At 45.6% G+C, this 21,363-nt stretch overlaps 1 protein-coding gene across 8 annotated transcripts in view; it reads left to right on the top strand.

Annotated features, from left to right (window-relative positions):
- The window catches only part of Irag1 (inositol 1,4,5-triphosphate receptor associated 1), a 109,784-nt gene that overhangs the window by 30,538 nt on the left and 57,883 nt on the right, over positions 1–21,363 (top strand). For 3 of the 8 annotated variants that reach the window (XM_076940947.1, XM_076940942.1, XM_076940944.1), the window contains 2 exons: positions 5,789–5,927; positions 19,672–19,772. In XM_076940947.1, the coding sequence (XP_076797062.1) occupies positions 5,868–5,927; positions 19,672–19,772 (161 nt within the window). In that variant the 5' untranslated portion in view covers positions 5,789–5,867. Of the gene's footprint in view, positions 1–1,178; positions 1,377–5,788; positions 5,928–19,671; positions 19,773–21,363 lie in introns of those variants that run through there. The other 5 variants (XM_076940950.1, XM_076940948.1, XM_076940949.1 and 2 more) reach the window with 3 other exon arrangements.

Below are 21,363 nucleotides of genomic sequence, written 5' to 3'. Positions count from 1 at the left end.
CAGTGGTTATAGACCTCACAGTTCCTGCCACGTCTAATGTTCGTTTATCTACTGGTGTATACAAGGGAGAAGCCCTGGCCAGGCAAAGCACCCTGTATGATACTGAGCCACTGGGATAAGCAACAAAATTTTGGGGCTTTGCTCAGGTTTTGGTGACTGTAGCTGGGACAACTCAGATGGCTATTCAGAGCAGGCATGGAAAGTTCTAGAAAGCCTGTTATACTTGCATGTCACAGGAGTTTACTACTCTAACTCTTACACCAATCCTAAAAGGTACACATGGTCACCTTTTTACAAATGAGAAAATGGAGGCCAAGGCATACTAACCCAGCAAGGTAGAACTAGGAGAGTTGCAGCTGTATCTGCTGAGCTCTTGGATCCTTTTACAGCATGCAGGAGGTACACACCCAGCCCACTACGGGTACAGGACACAGGTCTGCAGTTGGCCAGGCCATAGAGATTCTGCACAGTACCTCAGGATCATCTTAGCTGGCTGAGGACATTCTCTGAGGCCACCCAGGGTGAGGACAAGAAAGAGGATCCTCTCTTCTGTGGGTGAGACCATGAGTAGAAGCGGGGACTAGAGCCTCTGCTCTCACACTGGCTTATCTTCTGCCCTCAGCCAGCCTCACTCATCCCCTAACCTTCTGTAGATGTGGCCTTGGTCAAATTCCTCCCCTTCTCTGGGCTTCAGCTCCCCATCTGCAAAAGTAGGAACAGGGGAAGCAGCCTCCTGCCTCTCTAAATTTGTAGAGGGGCTGAGAGTGATGTGTGTACAGTTACTCCAAGCAGTCTCCTGCCTCAACCCTTTGTCCAGAGAGAAGCTAGGCTGGATATTAATAGCAACCTAATCACATTCGCATTCTTTGAGTGCTAAATGAAAGCAAAAATCCCAAGCTGGAAGAACAGAACCCTCCCTTCTGAGAAGCCTGAGTCACCCCAGTGAGGTCCATGAGGCTTGCTTAACCCCTTGCTTCCCACAAGGACCTCTTAGCTCTTCTAGATGAACAGAGCTCGTCAGAGCCTTATAGCACGCACACCATGCTCCTGGGACGCTGAGCTTCAAGTGTTTGATCTTTTCTGGGCAAGTCACAAGGCTCTGAGAGAGGCCAGCAGGCTTGGCCCCACAGGGAGCTGCAAAGTCAGGCAGATATACCAGGCATGCCTGCCACTGCCATTCCTGGGTGATGTCTTCAGGCCTCTGTCATCTGCCAAATGGGACTAATTGTGTTACCGGTGTTAGAACATTCACTGCCACCTGGCAGAGAGACTGAGAGCACTGAGAATACTTCCGTAAGGACTGTTCATGGCTGCCCCTGACTCCTGAAGACAGCCTGGTGCTTCCTGAGGTATGGCAAGCCAATGGAACCTACCAGGTGGGCCGAATTTCCTATATCTGCTCTAGATACTTCAAGTTCCCCAGGACTGTGAACACAGGAAGCCCCTGATGGCTGCTGGGAATACAATAAAATGTGGCCTGCATTGCCAGAGCCCTTCCGCCTTTCCCCCCTGCCTGTCCCCTGACAGCCCACACAGGGTTCTAAGGCAGCTCTTTATGGGACAGAACTTATGCTTTTGACCTTAGCGTGAGGCTTTCTGGCATGAATGGTTCAATGACAAGTCTCTGGACAGTTGTGTGACTAGAAGAGTAAGAAGTGAGGCCAGTGAGTGAGCCTCTGCCTCTCACAGTGAATGAACACATCGTTACACCACATAATAGGAACATGAAACCTCAAGCTATGGACCTTCTCTGGGCAAGTCCACATGTGGGCAAGCTCACATTTGGAGGTCAGAGGACAATCTCCAATGACAGTTTAGTCATATCCACCTTGCTTGTGGCAGGATATCTTGTTTGTGCTACATACACCAGGCAAGGTAGCCTACCAGCTTCTTGGATTTTCCTGTCTTCTCCCCCTATTGTTCCTTAGAAGCAATGGGATCACAGATGCCTGCTGTCACATCAAGTGTTATGTGGACTCTGGAGATTTGAATTCAGGTCCTCATGCTTGTGTGGCAAGCACCTTACATACTGAGCCATCTCCCAAAGCTGGGCCCCTTCCTTTACCCTCAGAAGATTCTTGGCCTGGCAACCAAAGGTTCAGTGTTACTTCCTCTTCCTGCCTCTGGGAGCTTATACCCCAGTTCTCCCTCCTGGAGGGGGGCTACACACAAGGGTTTTGGCTATCCCCTAGGTAAGAGAGAAGATGATGCCTTTGGACTCAGACTTATTAGCTACATGGCCTTGTTGATTGTCTCTCTGCTTCAGTGCTTTATTATATTAAATGAAAGTAATAAAACCTACAGGAAAGGGCTGGGGTATAGCTCAGTCAGGGGAGAAGGACAGCTTTAGAAAAGGTTCGTGAGCCCCTGCTTCTGGGGTATAAGTGTGAGGCTAGCATTTGCTTAGCATGTTCAGGGCCTTGGGTTCAATTCCCAGCATTGCACAAAAACAAAACTAAATAAACACACACCCTGTCTTGTAGGGATTTTAAGTATGAGCGTGTGACCGTACACCGTAGTGCTGGATACCCAGTAGGGAAACTGCTGTATGGATGTCAAAGACATATTATTTTGCTTTCTTTCATGAAGCAAGTAAATTATCTAAGGATGGTTTAGGGACTCCTAGCCTCTTCACTTACACAAATGATTGGATGAGTATCCCAGCAGAGGCTCTTGGGTAGTTTGCCTTAGGTACAAAGGTAACTGAACCCTGTCTTGTTTGTTTCTCCCATCTATGCCTCAGTTTTCTTCCCTGTAAAATGGACCAGGTTCTGTTTAACTATTTCTAAGAGGCCAGATTAATAGAATCCCAAGAGCTGATTGGTTCTTGGTGTGACTCACATAACCTGACCTGGCTAGAGAAGCATCAGGAAATATTTGGAAGTGGATTGAAAGGGAGGCAGGGAGACAAGCATGACTCAGTGTTCTCTCCTTTTATGGGCTGGCACTCCAGACCATGGCTTCCTGGAGGCTGTATTCCAAACTGTGCTATGATGGATCTGAGGTCCACATGCCCGTTAGCCCCTGCAGACCCCCCAGATGTCACCCTGGGGGCCTGACTGGGTTTTTAACCTTGCTATTTTAAGCAGTGAGTTTATAATACTGGGTGGGAAAGCACACAGAACCTGAGCAGCATGGGGATGGCCCTCCGTAGGGGTTCCCATAGAGCCTCATGGGCTCTATCTTGTTTGCCTGTGGGATTGCAGCCAGCCTCCACCCTGCCTCACCCAGCATCTCCAGGTGTGTCTGACATCATTCATGACATTTTGTTTCTGGCTGGCCTGGGACTGTCAGAGGTCTGTCTTCAAGAGTGGGGAGATGACGGTTAGGGAATGGGAAATTTCTGGTATGGCTTTATAATCCTAGGATCTCTGAATGGACCCTGGGCTGGGAGCTCCTTGCGGCTGGTTGTGTCTAGATAGAGTCTGGGACTTCAGAGTAAGGAAAAGCCACGGCAGTGGCTGGCATTCCTGTGACCCCTGGAGCCAGCCAGTATTGAAAGTCTCCCGAAACAGCAAATTCTTGACCTTGAAGTTGTGGTCTGTTTCATCTTTAACTGGCTCTGGCCACTAAAAGGCCCCTTTGCCTTCTCGATTGGCAGTTGAGTCCTGGCTATACACCTGCTTTCTGGAGACCTCAGGGCCACATGACTACCTTTTAGCTATCTAAGAAGAGATTGCCTTCCCCTTGCAGCTTCTCTGTCCTGGGCTGAAGTCTTGAGCCCTCATAGAATAATCTTTCTCTTCTCTGAACATGGTCTTGCTTATCTGAATCCTTAGTACACAGCATGCTCCGTCGATTAAGACCTAAACAGGAAGTGGAATGGCTGCCTCCCGGACTTTGGAAATGGTTCCTATTAAGAAAGATTGACTTGGGATGAGGCAGTGACGTGACCTGAGAAGGCGAGCCAACGTGTTTCTCTCAGTTCCCTCCACCCTCCGTTACCATGCAGTCCTCCAGCACTCCTGATGCCATTGCTGCTGATGCTGATGTCTCAGTAAAGATGATGAAATTATTTGAAGAGCTCATCTTGACGTTCAGTTCCCTAACCCAGTAGCCTTTGGGAATGGAAGACACCATGGTCCTGGCCCCACAGCGTTTAGTCTCTAGAGTCAGGATAACTGTTTGGAGACCAGCCCAGCATGGCTTCTTCTCTGCCAGCTCATCTGCTCTGCTCAGCCCTGAGGCTATTCTGCAAATAGATAAGTTCCATTCTTATTTCTGTGTTATAGCTCAGCTCAAACTCCCCCTGTAACACAGAGCCATCCCTAAAACCGCTTTTCATGTGCTCAGCCTACATAGCTAAGGACTCTTGCTTGAGGTCTCATAACTCCTCATTTTGAAGTGTTTACAACCAGTTTTTCAGTTGTCTTCCAACACTGGACTCAGGACCCTGTGAGGGCCAAAAACTACACCCCACCTCTTTTTCTGTCACACGGGCACAGACTTAATAAAAAGTTTGTTTGTGGAGAAAGAATGACAGCCAGGCATGGTGGCATATTCCTGGATCCTAGCACTTGGGAGATGGAGAAAAGGGGAATTAGTCAGCCTCAGCTACATAAGTTCGAAGCCAACTCTTGAGGTTATGTCAAACTCTGTCTTAAGCCATTAAGAAAGAAAGAAAGAAAGAAAGAAAGAAAGAAAGAAAGAAAGAAAGAAAGAAGAAGGAAAGAAGGAAGGAAGGAAGGAAGGAAGGAAGGAAGGAAGGAAGGAAGGAAGGAAGGAAGGAAGGAAAAAAAAATCAGTGCATGAATACCTTGGTTGAGATGAGATTTTCAAGATGACCAGCAGGGGTCACCCCAAATGCTTCAACACTGGAGGTCAGGCGAGGGCTGACCTATAAGAATAGGACCTCTTAGAATTAGGCATAGGGCTACCTATTAGAATGAATGCAAAAGCCAAGAAGCACCTCCTTTGACAGCTTCTGGTCTAGATATCTCCAATTCTTTAAACACAAAGCAACCACCATTTTAAATGTATATTTTGAATATTCATAACAAATCAGACACCTTCCCTGCCTCAGAGAGGCAGGTCCAGGGGGTGCTGTGTGCTGCAGCTAATGCCAGGTGTCAACCTGGATTGCAGCACTCTGGTTTGGGGGAACGTTCCAGGCCCTCTCTATGGAACAGAAAGGATGTTATGGGAAACAGCAGAGCCTTTTGGCTTTTCATATAGGCTCCAGCACTCAGCAGGACCTGTGACACAGTACTTACTCAGTTAATAACGTTGTCCTTTGTTCTCCTTGTGGGGAGGAGGCATACCACAGGAAAGGCTGTATGGTATAGGCCTCCAATCAGGAAGACCTGTGTACAAACAGTTAGTTTTCTATGTGACTCAAGACAAGTGGTTTCCAACCTGAGAGGCTCTTCCTTCACCTATAGATTGGGACTATTGATGCCAACTTTCATCAAAGGTCATCACAAGGACTCAGTTTGGTAATGGCAGTCATGAAGTCAGTAGGAGCTCAATAGATGGTATTTGATCTCAACAAACTGTCCCCCTTAGCTATAGCTTTGAGGAGCTGACATGTTTCTCTTCTGGGATAGCTGTGTTTACTGTAAGGACCAAATTAGATGCAAAAGGTCACCTCTGCCCATGTAAACAAAGCCAGAGAGCAGGAGGCAGTGCAATTCCCAATGCCTGCTCCCAGCCTAGCCTCACCTCGCCTGACCTCCAGTGTTGACGCAGAACCAAACAGCTCATCTGTGGCTCTTGGATCCTGGAAATGGAACCCACCTTGGGACAAGGATGGGAAGGAGTTTGACTTGTCCTTTTGGCATCTCCCCAGCCTGCAGAGCCCAAGCCTCTTGGAGCATCTTTGGGGTTGGCACAGCAGAGGTTCCAGGCACTCCAACCAGGCGGCTGCCATGCCCCACATTCCTGAGGATGAGGAGCCCCCCGGAGAGCCACAGGCAGCTCAGACCCAAGTAAGTGCCCCTTCCTGCCCATGGCTAGCCTGGGTGGGGGCCAAACTAAGCATTCTGGGCTGAGGCCACAACTTTTAAACTGGCCACAGTGGGTGGCCAGTGTAGGCTGCAGTGGGTGCCTAGGGAAGGTGTGTGGCTTTCACTCTGAAGAACATGCTACCCTGAGTTCATTTAAATGGCTAGGGTCCCGTGAATCCCGAGTGTGAAACCATCTAGAGAGTACATGACTAAGGCTTTATGAGAAGTCGAATCACCTTGGCCTAAAATGCTTCTTCCTACACTTGAGAAAAATGTAGAAAAGACAGGGTAGCAGACAGACAAAGGCTGCTTTGAAACAATTACTTAAAATGAACACCAAAAGTTCATAGTAAAGGATAGAAGGTTTCAGTAAAAATTGGTGATAAAATAAAAATGATTTTTTAAAATGTTCATTAAGTGTACCCGTAATGAAGCAGGCATGGTGACCTGTAATCCCTGCCTTCAGAAAATTGAGGTAGCAAATCCCAGTGAGTTCCAGACCAGCCTAGGCTACAGCCTGAGACCCTATCTCAAAAAACACAAAACCCCAGACAAATAACAGCAAAGAATGGTATCATTGAGGCTTTGTTTTGCAAATGAAATTAAATAATTTTTAGATCTCTCTCTATATCATAAAGTATAGATTATGTTGATTTTAAAATTGAACAAAGAGTCAAGCATTTTGCTGTTGGTATGTTATTTGTTTTGTTTTATTTTTGTATATGTCATGTACACATGTGTTTTCATGCACATAGAAGCCAGTGGTTGATGTTGAGTGCCTTCTACTGTCCTCTATTCTATTTTATTTTGAGGCAGGGTCTCTCACGGAACCTGGAGCTCATCCATTTAATAAAACTGGCTGGCTAGAAGTCCCTAAGGGTCTTCCTGACTGTTTCTCATGCTACCCCTGTCCTTTTTTGTGTGGGTGCTAAAGGAGACAAACTCAAGTTCTCATGCTTGCACAATAGGAGCTTTCTGATTGGACCATCTCCCCAGCCTCTGCTTATTTTTTCTGTCCAGCAAATGATGCGATCACATGATCCCACACTCTTTACATTTTGCTTCATAGCAATGCCATCAAGAGAATGTTTAAAGTGTAAGGCTATACTCATCTCCCCAAGATGCTGAAGTCACTCCTTCCTAAGAACCTGTCTTTCCATCACTGTCGTGTCGTGTTTAGCTGGTCACTGGCCCAGCTCCATCTGATCCTCTCAGATTAAAGGCCATGCTTATGAAGGTCAACAACGTTATTTACTTTGACTTGAGCTTTACAGTTGGCTTGCACTGAACTTGTGCTATCCCTTTGCATCTGACCACGGTCCCACGCTGACCAGAGCCAGATGAAACAGGCTTGCTAAGCAAGAGAAGAGCGTGTGAGTGGGCATCACTTTTTCAGATGGCCAGATTCCTGGTGAATGTTTTTATGTCGTGATGACATTTGCTTTCTGACATATTATAACGGTGTGGACTAAGCAATCGTTTAGAAGTGAATAGTTCCTCGTATCTTCACAGTCCAGCTTCATGAGCTTGAGATGTGAACTTGGCAGCTTAGGGGGCGGGGAGTATCTTTTCCTTGAACATCTAAAAAACAACGAGCCAAATTCCCATCTCTCTATCTGCAGACCATAGTGGCTCCAGGTTCTAGGCAAAGCTCCACAACCAACCTGGGGCATCTTGAGCCATAGTGGGTGTATTCATTAACAACCCTCAAGGCAGTTGAGGGCTAAGGGCTTGGGGGAAGGTAAAGGGGGATCACGGCAGAAGACAGGCAGTGTTTTGAGGAGATTCAAGTGTGGTTGCTCCAGTCCGGCATTCTTCAACTCTGTCACTTCTGTGTTCTTCCCGTAATGGTCATCTCCGACCCTCATGGTACCCTCACTAACAGTGGTACCACACTAAACTCACATTCTCATGCAAAACCTGGATCTGAAATCTTGAGCAGTTTCCCCAGTTAACCCATGAATAAATGTGAGTTTTTGTGACCACCACAGCCAGCAGCCTCTGTGGGAGGCAAGAAGGTAGTTAGTTCAGTTGAACATGACTAAGTAGCCATGTTGGTTCACACTGTGGAGTCTGACTTGGAGTGGTTATTCTAGGCATATTTAAGCACAACACAATTTGGTGAAAACTTCCCTGATGCTAACGGACTCAACCCTGTGTGTACAATGAAGCACAAATGAAGCTAAATAAAGTTCAGATGTGACTACATCGAAACTCTTTGTAAAGTACTTGTGACACCATCCATTAAATGGCTCTATAGATTAAGGAAAAACAAGCTTTTGATAAGGGTCTAGGGGAGATTTCAGTGTGGCCTTGGTCATACATGTAACACAAAGGCTATTAACCATGTTTGCTCCCAGATTTGTGTTCATATAACAGGTCATACATCCCTTCTTTTGAAGAAACAACCCTGTGTGTTAGACATTCCAGGTTCCTCTAGTGCTTGTCTGTGCGCACAAAGACCTCTGTGCCTCCTACAAATAAAAACACGCCTAAAGCAAGTATAATAAAAGATTAGTAAAGATACAGCCTCATCCCTAGATGAAGAATAGGCAGGGTCTTATTCTTCCTACATCTGTAGCTCTCAGCACTTAAAAGAGGGTGCTGCTCTTGTAGAGGGCTTGAGTTCAGTTTCTAGCACCCACCTAGAACTGCCTGCAACTCCTGCTTCAAGATGTCTGATGCCCTCTTCTGGTTCTCTCTCTCTCTCTCTCTCTCTCTCTCTCTCTCTCTCTCTCTCTCTCTCTCTCAGAAAAGTAAATATTTTTTTAAAGTACTTTCAAACCATATTAAGCCACTCCATGTTGATCCAGCTCCATGAGGATCAGGGCCTGAGTGAAGCTTCTTAAAGGTACAGCATTGTGAGGAACCCATGAGCAAGCTGTAGAGTCAGTGGTAAGACCCTTGATTGGACAGTAGGAGCCCTGAATGTCAGTTCTTCACAAGCTACGCCTACCTGTGTCCTGGAGGCAGAACTAATATTTACAGACTAATGAGGTAGGTTCTGATGGTCTCTGAAGGCTTTTCAGGTGCTGTGATTCTATCTCTGGGATAGTGGGAATCTGAAGCTATCCTGAAATTGTTTTACAAGTTGCAATGGCTGAGACAGCACTGGAACCTGTGAAGGATGCTTGAGGGACTTAAGCCAAATGGGATCCAGGAGGCCCAGATCCCTCAGAGAAGACAGAGAACAGGGTTTAAGACTATGATCTTCGTGGTCTGACCACATTGGCCTTGAATTCCAGCTCCTCTGCATCCTTAACCAGAGACCTGGAAGCCAAGTCTGTTAGACTTCTCATCCATGTGGTTCCCTGTATGCTACCTTGAACAAGTGTTAGCTGTCACCACTTCTGTTCAGCCTGGTCAGCTGAGGCAATTTAGATCCTTACACAGAGGTTCAAGGTCCACATGAGATTTTCATTCTTTTACTTTCTGGTCTTGCTACCAGGCTCTGGGCCTCTCCAAGTTCCCAGGAAGACAGATAGGCATGGTTCATAAAGAGCCTCTGCCCACACTGGGCTCCTGAGGCAGCATAGCCACAGGGGAGGTTCAGATCTCCCAAGCTAGCTGGAGCCTCCAGGGGCAGAAGCCTGACTGCCTGGGAGTACAGAAGCCAGGCAGCCAGGAAAGCGAGGCTGGCCAGGGTTCAGCCGGAAGTCCCCGTTCTGTGTAAATTCCCACTCTGTAAAACAGGCAAGGAACAGAGCATCCTTCCAAGTTTACAGCTCCCTGGGGTCCAGCCCTAGTTTTGAATACTCCAGTCCCAAGCCTCTGTTTCCCACCACTAGCCTGAGTGCTAGCTGAGTCCTCACAACAAAACCCCCGCAGTCGGAGAGTTAGATTGTTCTCATCACTGCAACTACTAATTGGAAGCTGCAATCCATCCTTACAGTGAAGCAAAGCCTTCTGGCAATGACTGTAGTGCGTTCTCAGCAGCATCCATTCTCTGCAGCCCAGGCCCGGGCAAGGACACAGATATTATACTCAGGATGCTGACTGAATTGAAGCTGTTGGGACACATGCCTAGGACCTTTATAAAGGGACCACAGAATGACAGGTTGTCAGCTGGAAGGATCTTAGATTACCATGTCTTAGTTTGCTTTTTGTTGATGTGATAAACATCACGACAAAGTGTAGCCTGGGGAGGAAAGGGTTTATTTTATGTTTCACTTCCAAGTAGCAGTACATTACTGAGGGAAGTCAGGCAGGGCCCTGGAGCAGAATGCATGGAGAATGCATGCTGGCCTGGCCCTTCTTCACTGTGCAGCCACAGACCCCAGATGCAATGTGACCAAGTCGTCAGTGTTTTCCTGAGCTGTGACCAGAAACCACTTAAGAAGATGACTCACTGGGACAGCATGCATCCTCAGAGGTGCTTGGCCACACTTGGGGTATAGGAGCTCATGTCAGTAAGACCCTGGATTCCACTTGTCCAAGTTATTTTCTCCTTTTGGGGTTTCTAGAAGTCTCTAGGAACAGGTTGCTATAGTTCATGGACAGAGCATCTGCCTTCCTGTTGTCAGCTTCGGCATTCACTACTCCACCTCTGTCTTCAGCCTCCCTGCACACAAAGCCACTTGATAATGATAGGCATCCAGGCACCAGAAACTATTCAACTATATTAATACATTTAGCTTTAGATTAAAAAATTACTCGTTGGAAAACTTCCTACATTTATAGAATGTATTTTGATCCTACCCACACACCACTCCCTCCTTCAATTCTCCAGAGTGCCCACCTATCTTCCCCGCAATTTCTTGTCCCCTTTTGTTATTAATAACTACCTGACTCCACTTAGTGATGCATTTTATAGCTCTCCTTCCCACATACCGATTCTTAAATTCTTTTTGCTTCCTCTTCTGAGATGTTCCCTGAGCCTTGGATGACCAGAGGTTGACAAGATCGACAGCTGGGCACTCACAGTTATTTATAGTCAGCACCTTGACCAATTATGAGTCTCTGCATTAACTACTATCCACTGAGAAAAGAAGTTTCTCTGTAAAATTGAGAGCAGCACAAATCTATGGACATAAATATACATATTTAGAAGGCAGTTAGACAGTATGACCATTTAGCAAAACAATAATAGGTTCTACCCTATCTATGATCTACAATCTCCCTAAGTCATGGATTTTTGATTAGGTTTATAGCACTAGGCATAAAATTGATCCTGGAGATCAGGGCTCACATCAACCAGAAAGGATTATTACCCTCATAATCATTATACCACTATTCCATCAGTGGGCACATCTTGCCTGGCAGGTCAGTATGCAAGGTCCATTACTGGGTAAGATGGTTGGTATCTTTTCTCCCACAGTATCCTGCGTAGCACCATCTGGTGATATGTAAGTCAGAAGGCAGAAAAGGGTTTCCTGGGAATTCTGGGTTGATTACTTTATGTCTTGTATCCAAAGTAACAGATTTAACTTTTAGTGCACTGAAGCTTGTGGCAGAGGGTCTTCCCAAATTCCCTCTATAACTGTCCCTTCAGGAGCACAAGCTCAGGTCAAAAACCTTTTCAAGGTATTTGCTGACTTCATTTTTCCTTCAGCCAGATGATAAAATAGCACAATGTGGCTCTCTGGTTCCCAAAAACACACTCTGCCAGACTAAACCTAGCTTAGGCCACAGCTCTGAGGCGCTCCAGCTCTCCCAAAGCATCTGCTGGGGCTTCAGGTTTTGATGCTCCCATCAGACCTTACTGTCCAGTCACACAGCAGCGCTTGTGGCTGGTGATCATCGTGGTACTCGGCTATTCAGGGGCATTACCTCCCTTTCCTGTCCCCAGTTTATAAATAATTGAGATGAGGTTGAGATAGGCTCTGGAGAAACAGCCCTCTGGGTGTGGCCCGGTGATGGTCAACCTTAACCATCAACTTGTTGGGACTGAGAGCCCCCTAGGAAACATACTTCTGGATATGTCTGCGAGGTGTTTCCAGAGAGAGTTTAGCTGATTGGGAAGACGCACGTGAATGTAGGTGGCACCATCCCATGGGCTGGACTCCCAGAATAAATCAAAGGAGAAGGTAAGCAGCGCACCAGCATCCACCGCTCTCTGCTTCCTGACAACAGATGCAGTATGACCAGTCACCAGACACTCTCACACCATGCCTTCTCTGCCATGAAAGACTGCACCCGAAAGCCACAAATCAGTCAACCCTTCCTTCTTTAAGCTACTTTGGTTGGGAATTTTGGATCAGTAGTGACAAATGTAACTGACATAGGCTCTAAGGAGATAATTCCTTCATGGAGACTTGGGGACCTCTGGTCTTAAAGCCACCAGGCTTCTCTTCTTGGGATCAGAATTGGAGACCCTAGTAAGTGCCACCACAGTATCTTCAGAAGTTCCCTGTGTTAGTGTCAATGTAGTCAAGACCCATTCTGTCCTTAACCTCAGGCAGTTGGAGCACTTAGCCCATCACACTGGTCTGTCCTCTTGTAAGATGAGATGACAAAGTAACATCCCCTAAGTAGCCAGAAAGTTCCATAAAAGACAAAATGCTTCTGGGTCTCAGGCATACAGGTGTAAGCAGCATTGCAGAGTACATGGGCTTAACATTCTGGTGATTCCAAATGATCCTCAATTATGTCAGGTTGACAATGAATACTTACCGTTACCAGATTTAAATAGCCAATCCTCTATCAGAACGAGATGGAGATAAAATTAGTGATACATATATAATCCTTGTAATCTTGTAAGGACCCCCTGGAGCAGGGATGTCCTTCCACAATCACTCAGTGAGAACTTTCATTCCATTTTCCTGCAAGCCAGCACTGTTGCATGTCCTCAGCACAGGCAGCTTCACAATACCAGGGGGCAGGTATTGTTAGTTCATAGATGTGAATACCCAGATGAGCCATGTACAGGTCCACCTCTAGAACTGGAAGAAGTAACTACACCCTCCACCTGGGATGTGTTAAACACCTTCCTTGAGATGTTTAACTGCCATAATTTGTCTTCCATATCTATGATTAAAATACCTGAGATCAAATTTCGAAATTATTCCTCTTCATCTCATGGTTTTAGAAGTTTCAACCTGTGATCTATTACTCCCGGTTACTCCCGGGCGCAGAGTGAGGGAGAGCATCACAGCAGTGAGAATGTGGTAGAGCAAGGCCACTCATCCTATGATGGACAGGAAACAGGAAGCTTGACAAGAAAAGGGTGGTGACAAGGTAGATTCTTCTAGGACATTGGTGAGCTAACCTAACTTCCTGCAGTTAGGCTCCACTTCCCTAAAGTTTGCAATACCCACCAAAACAGTGCCATCAACTGGTGATCTAGACTTCAACCTGAGAGCCTGTTAGGGACATTTTATATTTGAACCGTAGCATCCACTTATGTTGTTGCATGCTTTTAAGGTGGTCTCAGTTAAGATCTAAAATGAAATATCTTCACAGAAGTTTAAATAAGGCATTAGGATCTGGTGTAGGAGGTGATGGTAGCAGTTGTTGGCATCTACTATTCATTGATCCAAGCTAGATATTATCATCTCCACCTCATTATAGATGAAGGCACTGGAACTAAGATGTTATATATTTGTCACACAGCTGCGTCACAATTAAATGTAGATTCAAACGGAAGATTCCTTGCATATATGATCCTGTCTTCTTTGCCTCCTCTTTCCAGACACTGTACTGAGCTCCAGTGGCCTCAGGTGTGGGGAGTGGGTACTGACGTTTCATCTTCTAGGGCTAGATGGAGAGGAGGTTTGGGAAAGAAGAGTCAAGAGGACTGTCACAGCACAAAAGCTACGAGACAAGCTGTAGGAGGGCTTCAGTTAAAGTAGAATGCATTTCAGAAATGATGATCACAGTCAGGAATGCATATCATGATGGCTCATCCTCAGTCCCCATTGTGAGCAATAGAGTGGCTTGTCCTGTTTCTGTCTCTCCTTAAATGATATGTGAGCAACCTGGGGTCAGGGGTCATACATATCGTTTGCACATGCATCTCTACTCTTAGCACAGACCTAGAGTATGGTAGGATCTTAGGGGAAGTAAGATAGGAAGAAAGGAAGGAAGGAAGGAAGAAAGGAAAGAAGGAGAGAGAGAAGGAAAAGAAGGAATAAAGATTGATTCTGGCTGGATGATTGGATGTATAGATGGATAATGCATGGATGGATTGATGATTGAGTGGGTGCCTGGATGGATGGATGGATGCCTGGATGGATGGATGGATGGATGATCGTGTTACAGTTTGGGAAGCTAGATATTTAGATTGAGGGGATGAAGACATGGAAGAAGGAATAGCATCCAGAAGAGAGTACAGAAGATGATGCAGGATCAAAGGCTGGCTGGCTGGCTTACCAAGCCACATTTTACAAAGCATGGTCAAGATTCTTTGTGTACCAATCCACATGTGATAGCATGAGAGTAAGAGAGAGAGAGCAGGAAACTCTGATTACTATGGCTCTCTGCCTTCTGGGAGCTGAGTGGACACTGACAGACTGACAGAGCCAGAATGAGTGCATACGTTAGCCAGCAAGCCTTCAGGGTTGTGGGGCAAAGTGTGCCTCAAGCTTTACATGGAGGAGCTACATGCCCCACAGAAGCCCTTACCCTCTCTCCCATGGCCTCGGGACTTGACACTGGAATCATCATTTTCTTGCAAGTCCCCTGAGAATCTTTTTATTTTGTCTTAGGAGCACAAATTCCCCTCCCAAGGGAGTGCCTGCCTGCCTTCCAGGCTATAACAGATAGACTGCGGATATGGTCAAACAATGTGTATCCTCCTCCCACACCCCCCCCCCATCACCATTCCTACTGCTTTATCTGTGTTTATTTTTGAAGCCAGTCTAGGGGAGTATTAGCTTCATTTGATGTTTATAAACACCAAGATCAGAGAAATAAAATATCCCCCTGGGGGTCATCCAGCTGAGATGTCATTGTAGTCTATCTAGCTTCTCTCCTGTTCACATGGATGCAGTAGGGTCCCTGTTTCACTGTCACCCCAGGCCATTACAGAAACCATACTCCCCAAACTTGCCTGGGCTAGATCTGGTGCTGTTCCTAAGAGTCCTAGCCCAGATCTAGTCATGTGATATTGAGGATTTGAGGCTCATATTCCCATCTATGACATCGTTCTATATTTATCCCTGTGCTCAGGGGCATAGGAAACTATCATGCATCCTTGGGAATTTATGAGTGAAATAAACATTTGAATATTTCTATAAGATTTATTAGAGGGAAATGAAATGTGACCTGCTGCTTATGATCGGAGTGAGCTTGCTGGAGGTGGCACGGCCCCACAGAGCTTGGCTGACCCTCGAAGAGAGATGGACCCCTGGGGAGGCTGGGTCCACAGACCAGGAAGAGGAACGAGAGCCCCAAAGCAGTGCTGCCCCAGCCTGCGTCCCTCCTGCTGTGTGTTCTGCTAATCTGGATTCAGGGCTTCTTGGAGGAAGAGACATCCCTAGGAGGAAATGTGTAATGTAGAGGAGGACTAAGAGAAGATTGTCTGAAGGACATCAGAAACTAGGGAAGGTGTGAACAATGACAGTGACAAGCGGAGAAGCACCGCGGGCACAGTGGGAAAGTGTGTCTGCCAGTGTCTGGTGTGGCCCTTGGGCAAAGTGCTATTTTCAATGGACAGATTTTCCATCTTCTCATTTTCCTTTCATGATTATCACTATCAGAGGATAGTGGGAATTATTACCTGTCTTAGGGTTTTACTGCTGTGAACAGACACCATGACCAAGGCAACTCTCTCTCTTTTTTTAAAGATTTTATTTATTTATTATGTATATGAGCACTGTAGCTGTTTTCAGACCCACCAGAAGAGGGCGCCAGATCCCATTACAGATGGTTGTGAGCCACCATATGGTTGCTGGGAATTGAACTCAGGCCCTCTGCAAGAGCAGTCAGTGTTCTTAAGAATTGAGCCATTTCTCCAGCCTCCAAGGCAACTCTTATATGGACAACATTTCACTGGGGCTGGCTTACAGGTTCACAGGTTCAGTCCATTATCATCAACATCCAGGCAGGCATGGTGCAGGAGGAGCTGAGAGTTCTATATCTTCATCTGAAGGCTGCTAACAGAATACTAGCTTCCAGACAGCTAGGATGAGGGTCTTAAAGCCCACACCCACAGTGACACACCTACTCCAACAAGGCCACACTTACTTCAACAGGCCACACCTTCTAATAGTGCCACTCCCTGGGCTGAGCATCTACAAACCATCACATTACCCCTAATGTGTTGCTGAGTAACCTGTGGAATTGATGGGCCAACAACAACAACAACAACAACAACAACAACAACAACAACAACAACAACAAAAGGGATGAGGGTTTGGAACAATGCCAAGGTGCAAGAGGTCTGAGGAGTTGAGGAGTTGGCCTTTTCCTCTGTGTCTGTGACCCACATGGGACTTCTCTTGTTTGAGAAGTTGGTGAGAGAGGAATGGAGCCAGGTGAAGATGACTGACAAGAGCTTTTGTGACCAAATGTCTTGGGTGGTGGTGGTGGGGGGTGGTGTGCTTGTTGGCTCTGTTACCAGAAGGGCCAACCTGATGCCTTAATTAACTCTTGATTTAGCTTTAGATTGTCAACCAGGCCCAAGATCAAGCACATCAGCTTCCTAGAAATCAAATTCCAAAGTGATAAACTCAGCTGTGAAGGAAACACTGAGCACTGCTATGTGCTAACTAACGGTGATTCCATGGCCTTTCCATCTGGGGCTAAGACTTGGTGAATGAAAGTAGTTAGGTCTACGAAATACTGGGACACAATCCGAAGATCTGTCCTCTGTGCATTTGAAATTTAAATATAACTAGGAATCTTGTATTTTATTTGGAAGTTGTTTCTGTATCAGTTTGTTTAAATTTTAAGGATTTATGTACGTGTATGTGTTTGAGTATGTGCGTGCATGTGTGCATGCATATTTGAGCACAGCACCTTTGGAGGCCAGAGGAGGGCATCAGATTCCTTGGAGCTGAAGTTGTATGCAGTTGTGAACTGTTAGATAGGAGTTCTGGGAACTGAACTCAGGTCCTCTGGAAGAGTGGCAAGTATTCCACTCAACCTGTTTAATTTTCATAGAAACTCTGTGAGCTAGACAAGGTTATCAAGACACCAAGACACAAGGTTACTTGTTCAAGGTCACATAGCTGGTAAGAAGAAATTATGGCCTAATATGGTGACCCTTGAGTCTGAGGCACTTACAGTCCCCAAGCCAGGAGTTTTCCTATATTCTATATAATACATCCTGTATTGTATTCAATAATATATATTGCCAGAATCAAGCTTTCTGGAGCCTTGCCTTCCCTTAGGAGCTCCAAGTGAGAGAAGGTTGATATTTGTACTGCACTAAGTTTGGCAAAACTCTCCCAAGTGCTCCCTGTAAATTTATCCTGCACTCTTTATCTTAAACTCCCATCTTCCCAGTCTAGAGTAAAGAAACGAAAAGAACTCCTCAGGAATGGTCCCACAATACAGCTTGGCCGAGAGCTAGACATCCCCAGTCTGCTCAATCATTCTGTAAACTAATTAGTGAAAGAACACTTCTGTTATATGACTTATATATTTTGAATGCAATGACAGTAGAGAGAGATCTTTCTAGAATGTCTACCAGGATATTAGAGGAATTTCCTCCCATTGACCTCAATCCTTTTGGGTTGTGAGCAGCTTGATAGTATGTATATGTTCTTGATTACATGTGCAGCACTTATCAATTCTGGCATGGTTTTACCTATCAGAATAGTCACTCCTGCTCTGTGCCTCCCTAAGTAATGGTGTTTGTGGTCCCAGCAAGTCCCAGAAGGCAGAGAAAATGCCAACCAGAAATCAGCTCCCTCTAGTGTCTCAAAGACTACTAACCTTATAGGTGTAGGCTTATAGGGAATGGGCCTTCCACCTCTTCCCCCAGCAGCCTATCTGCTAGCAGAAAGCATCTCAGATCTGCTTACATCATCTTTGTCTCCCCAGCCAAGGCATAGACCCACAGTGGGCATTCCAGAAATGTTTGCTGGAAAAATGGCTAGAGTAATGGGTAGGGGTGTGTATGTGTTCACAATCTTCATGAGCACAAAGAGAATCTTGCCACTCCCAGCATAGCAGCCCTCTCTCTTCAGGAAAAAAAAAAAACCTTTCCTCACAACACTTGTTTGTAAACTGGTGTAAGTCAGATATAAAAACAGACATTAAGACAGTCTGCAGACGATGAGTAAGAGGAGCTGCAGGGAATACAGGGGATAGATGTAGGAGGAGAGAGAGATAAATGGTTAGCTTGGTGATAGATTGGGGAGCAGTGTACGAAGGAATGGATGGATAGTAGAGATAGAAGCGAAGAGAGAGAGATGGATTGATAGGTTTATAGATGAAAGGGAGATAGAGGAATAGATGAATGAGCAGAATGTGAAAGACTAATAGATAAATGGATGGTTAATTAGTGAGTGGATAGGGAGATGGGAAGGGATGGACAAATGGATAAATGAATAAGAGATATATGAATGGGTAAATCAATGGATAGACAGAGAAAGAGATGAATTTACTGATGGATAAAGAAGATATTTAGAGAGGGGGAGGGATGAATGTGTGGGAGACACAGGGATATGGATAACTAGGTGGACAGGAGAAGAGACATGAATGAACGCAAGCATTTACATAGAGTGATAGAGATGGGTGGATGAGTGGATGAATGGAAAGAGATGGATAAATGCTTACATTGATGGATAGATGGATGAATGGGAAGAGAGATGGATAAATGCTTACATTGATGGATAGATGGATGAATGGCTACATGGAGAGATAAAGAGATGGCTAAGGAAGATTTGGGCAGGAAGGTACACAAGTAGATGTTAGGAGTGTGTGATGTGTGAAGTAAAGGACAGAAAAGGGGACAAGAGGTGGAGAAAGAAGTTAATTCATCTTTCTTTTTTTAAAATTAAATTTTTATGTTTATGGATATTTTGTCTGCATCCAGTTTCAACATTCATTCTCTTTTTATGTCCTTGGAGAGGTGAAATGAATGAAGCTTTGGAACAACTCTTTAAGCCAGCACTTCTCAGAGCCAAGCCTAGGTGGATCACAGCTCCACAGGGTATGAAGACAAACAGCTTAGCTTAGCACCAACCATAGGCCACTAGAGGGAGGAAGTGTTTATTTTATCTCTTACGGGCACTTACAGCCATCAGATTGCTCAGTATTTTTATGCTTTCAGGTTTCTCTAGCTGAAATTTTCTTGTTGGTTGATTTGGAAAGTAGTCAGAGTGTCAATGAATTAAAATAAAATCTCCTTTTCAGCACCAGTATATGCTGGGAATTTGTTAAAGCTGCACTACGGGCTCGAAGAAGTGCTAGATTAAAGGGCTTTTCCAAAAGCAGGAAGCAAGGGGCTGGGGACATGGCTCAGCAGTTAAGAGCATGGATTTGATTCCTGGCACCTACGGCAGCACATATTCCCACGTGGTAGGGAGAGAGGTCGAGAAGAACAGGGGTGGGGAGAGGAGAGAGAGAGAGAACTGAGGGAGTCAATATGTTCATTAATTCAGCTGTAGCCATGTCACACTCTATACTCACATCAAACATCACACCTTAAATATATGTGATTTCCATTTCTCAATTATATCTTAATGAAGCTGAAACAGACAAACCGACATACAGAGTTGGTGACCCGTGACAATGGCCTTGGGAGTCACACTGTTTGCAATGTTGCAGTTCCAGGCCCTGCATGTTCCCCCCAGCCCAGGCCTAACTCCATTTGTGTTTTGCTCGAAACCACCAGGACTCTCCCTCTGCAGGACCATTTCATAGCCCTCCCACAATCATCCTGACGGGGGATGCCAGTTCACCTGAAGGAGAGACTGACAAAACCCTGGTCAACAGGTATGCAGCCCAGACAGACAAGCAATGCTTAGTGGGGATCAAATAGCTGCATTTCTATAAATACTTTCATCTTTCTTTTTCTCTGAATCACTTTATTGATGAAGATGCTGTCAAATAGGGCTGGATCTATGGCTCAGTTGGTAGTGTACTTCTTGCCAAGGTTGTGTTAGGCCTTGGGTTTGGTCCCCAGTATCACATAAGCTGGGCTTGGTGGGGCACACCTGTAACCCCAGCATTCATGTAGAAGCAGGAGGATCAGAAGCACAAGGTCATCCTTGCTTCCATGAGGGGTTCAAATCCACCCGGGGGTACAAGAGACCTTATCTCAAAAATAAAAATACACATTATTTTTCAAAGCAGGTTTTCAAAATGGGAGAGAGAACCTAGGATTTTTTTTCTCCATTATCTTCTTTCCCAAAATGATGTCCTTGCTCTTGGATTTGGCCTTGTACGCACTGCTAGCTTTTAAGAAAAGCACAGGACATCATAGCATGGAAAAGTCCCATCATATCAGCCTAGGAATTCCCACAGAAGCCTGGAAGGTGTGAATCTTTAACTGTAGAATCCTGCCATGGCCAAAGCAGGTCCTTCATGGAAGATCATCCTTTGGGAGGGATGCTGGATCACCATCACAGGGATGTCACTGCCCCTGTTTCCGTTACGACGGGTCCCTGAATTGATCTATCTGGAATAAGGTTGTCTGGATATCACTTTAATAAATTTAAAAGATAATCCTGAGGGCTGGGGATACAGGTCCGTGGGAAGGTGCTTGCCTAGCAAGTGTGAGGCCCGAGTCTGACTGGTGCCAACACATGTAAGAGAGTAATTATCATAGGACAGAGTGAGCATGCATGCCAAAGGCTTCTTCACCCACTCACTAAGAGGAGAGGCAAAAGAGCGAAGTGAATACCAAGGAGAATATAAGAAATTAATATACATGCATAATCAATGTGAGAGAGGGTGGGAGGAGACAAATAAAATGGTGACGTCAGACATAAGACAGCTTCATGGGGCAGGAGAGTTGGCTCAGTAGTCAAGAGCACACACTGTTCTTGCAGAGGACCCGAGATTGGTTCTCACTACGCAAATCAGGTGGCTCACAACTACCTGGAACTCCAATTCCAGGAGAATCTGATGCCTCTAGCCTCCACATGCATTTGTACACACAGGCAGACACATATATAATTAAAAATAAGTCTTTAAAAAGAGCTCTATGTTTTGCAGGGCAGTGAAACTGTGTTTTTATTTTCTCTTTCAAAAATAAATTATCCGTGTCTCTACCAGACCCCATGTATGTCTGGTAAGGCTCCCACAAGATAGATCTAGCATAAAGTCTGGGTCCTCATAGAGAGTAAATACTAATAGTGTAGTAAGGTTTTATCTCTTGAGAATGGACTTGTATCCAAGTCCACTTGAGTGGGCAGCACAATGGCAGAGAGACTTGCTGAGTTGGTCCTCCCAAGGGCTCTGATGTGGGAGACTGGGGTACAGCCTGGGAATTCATCCATCTAACGTGCTCCCAAGGTGACAGACGACCCTTATGTGTGCCACAGATGCTGCTCTGGGGTGACCCCGAGAGACTGTACAGTCA

The sequence above is a fragment of the Arvicanthis niloticus genome, chromosome 1 (genome assembly GCF_011762505.2).
Source record: "Arvicanthis niloticus isolate mArvNil1 chromosome 1, mArvNil1.pat.X, whole genome shotgun sequence".
NCBI classification, from domain to species: domain Eukaryota; kingdom Metazoa; phylum Chordata; class Mammalia; order Rodentia; family Muridae; genus Arvicanthis; species Arvicanthis niloticus.
Note: the sequence above shows the minus strand (reverse complement) of the source record. Positions and strands in the feature narration are given on the sequence as shown.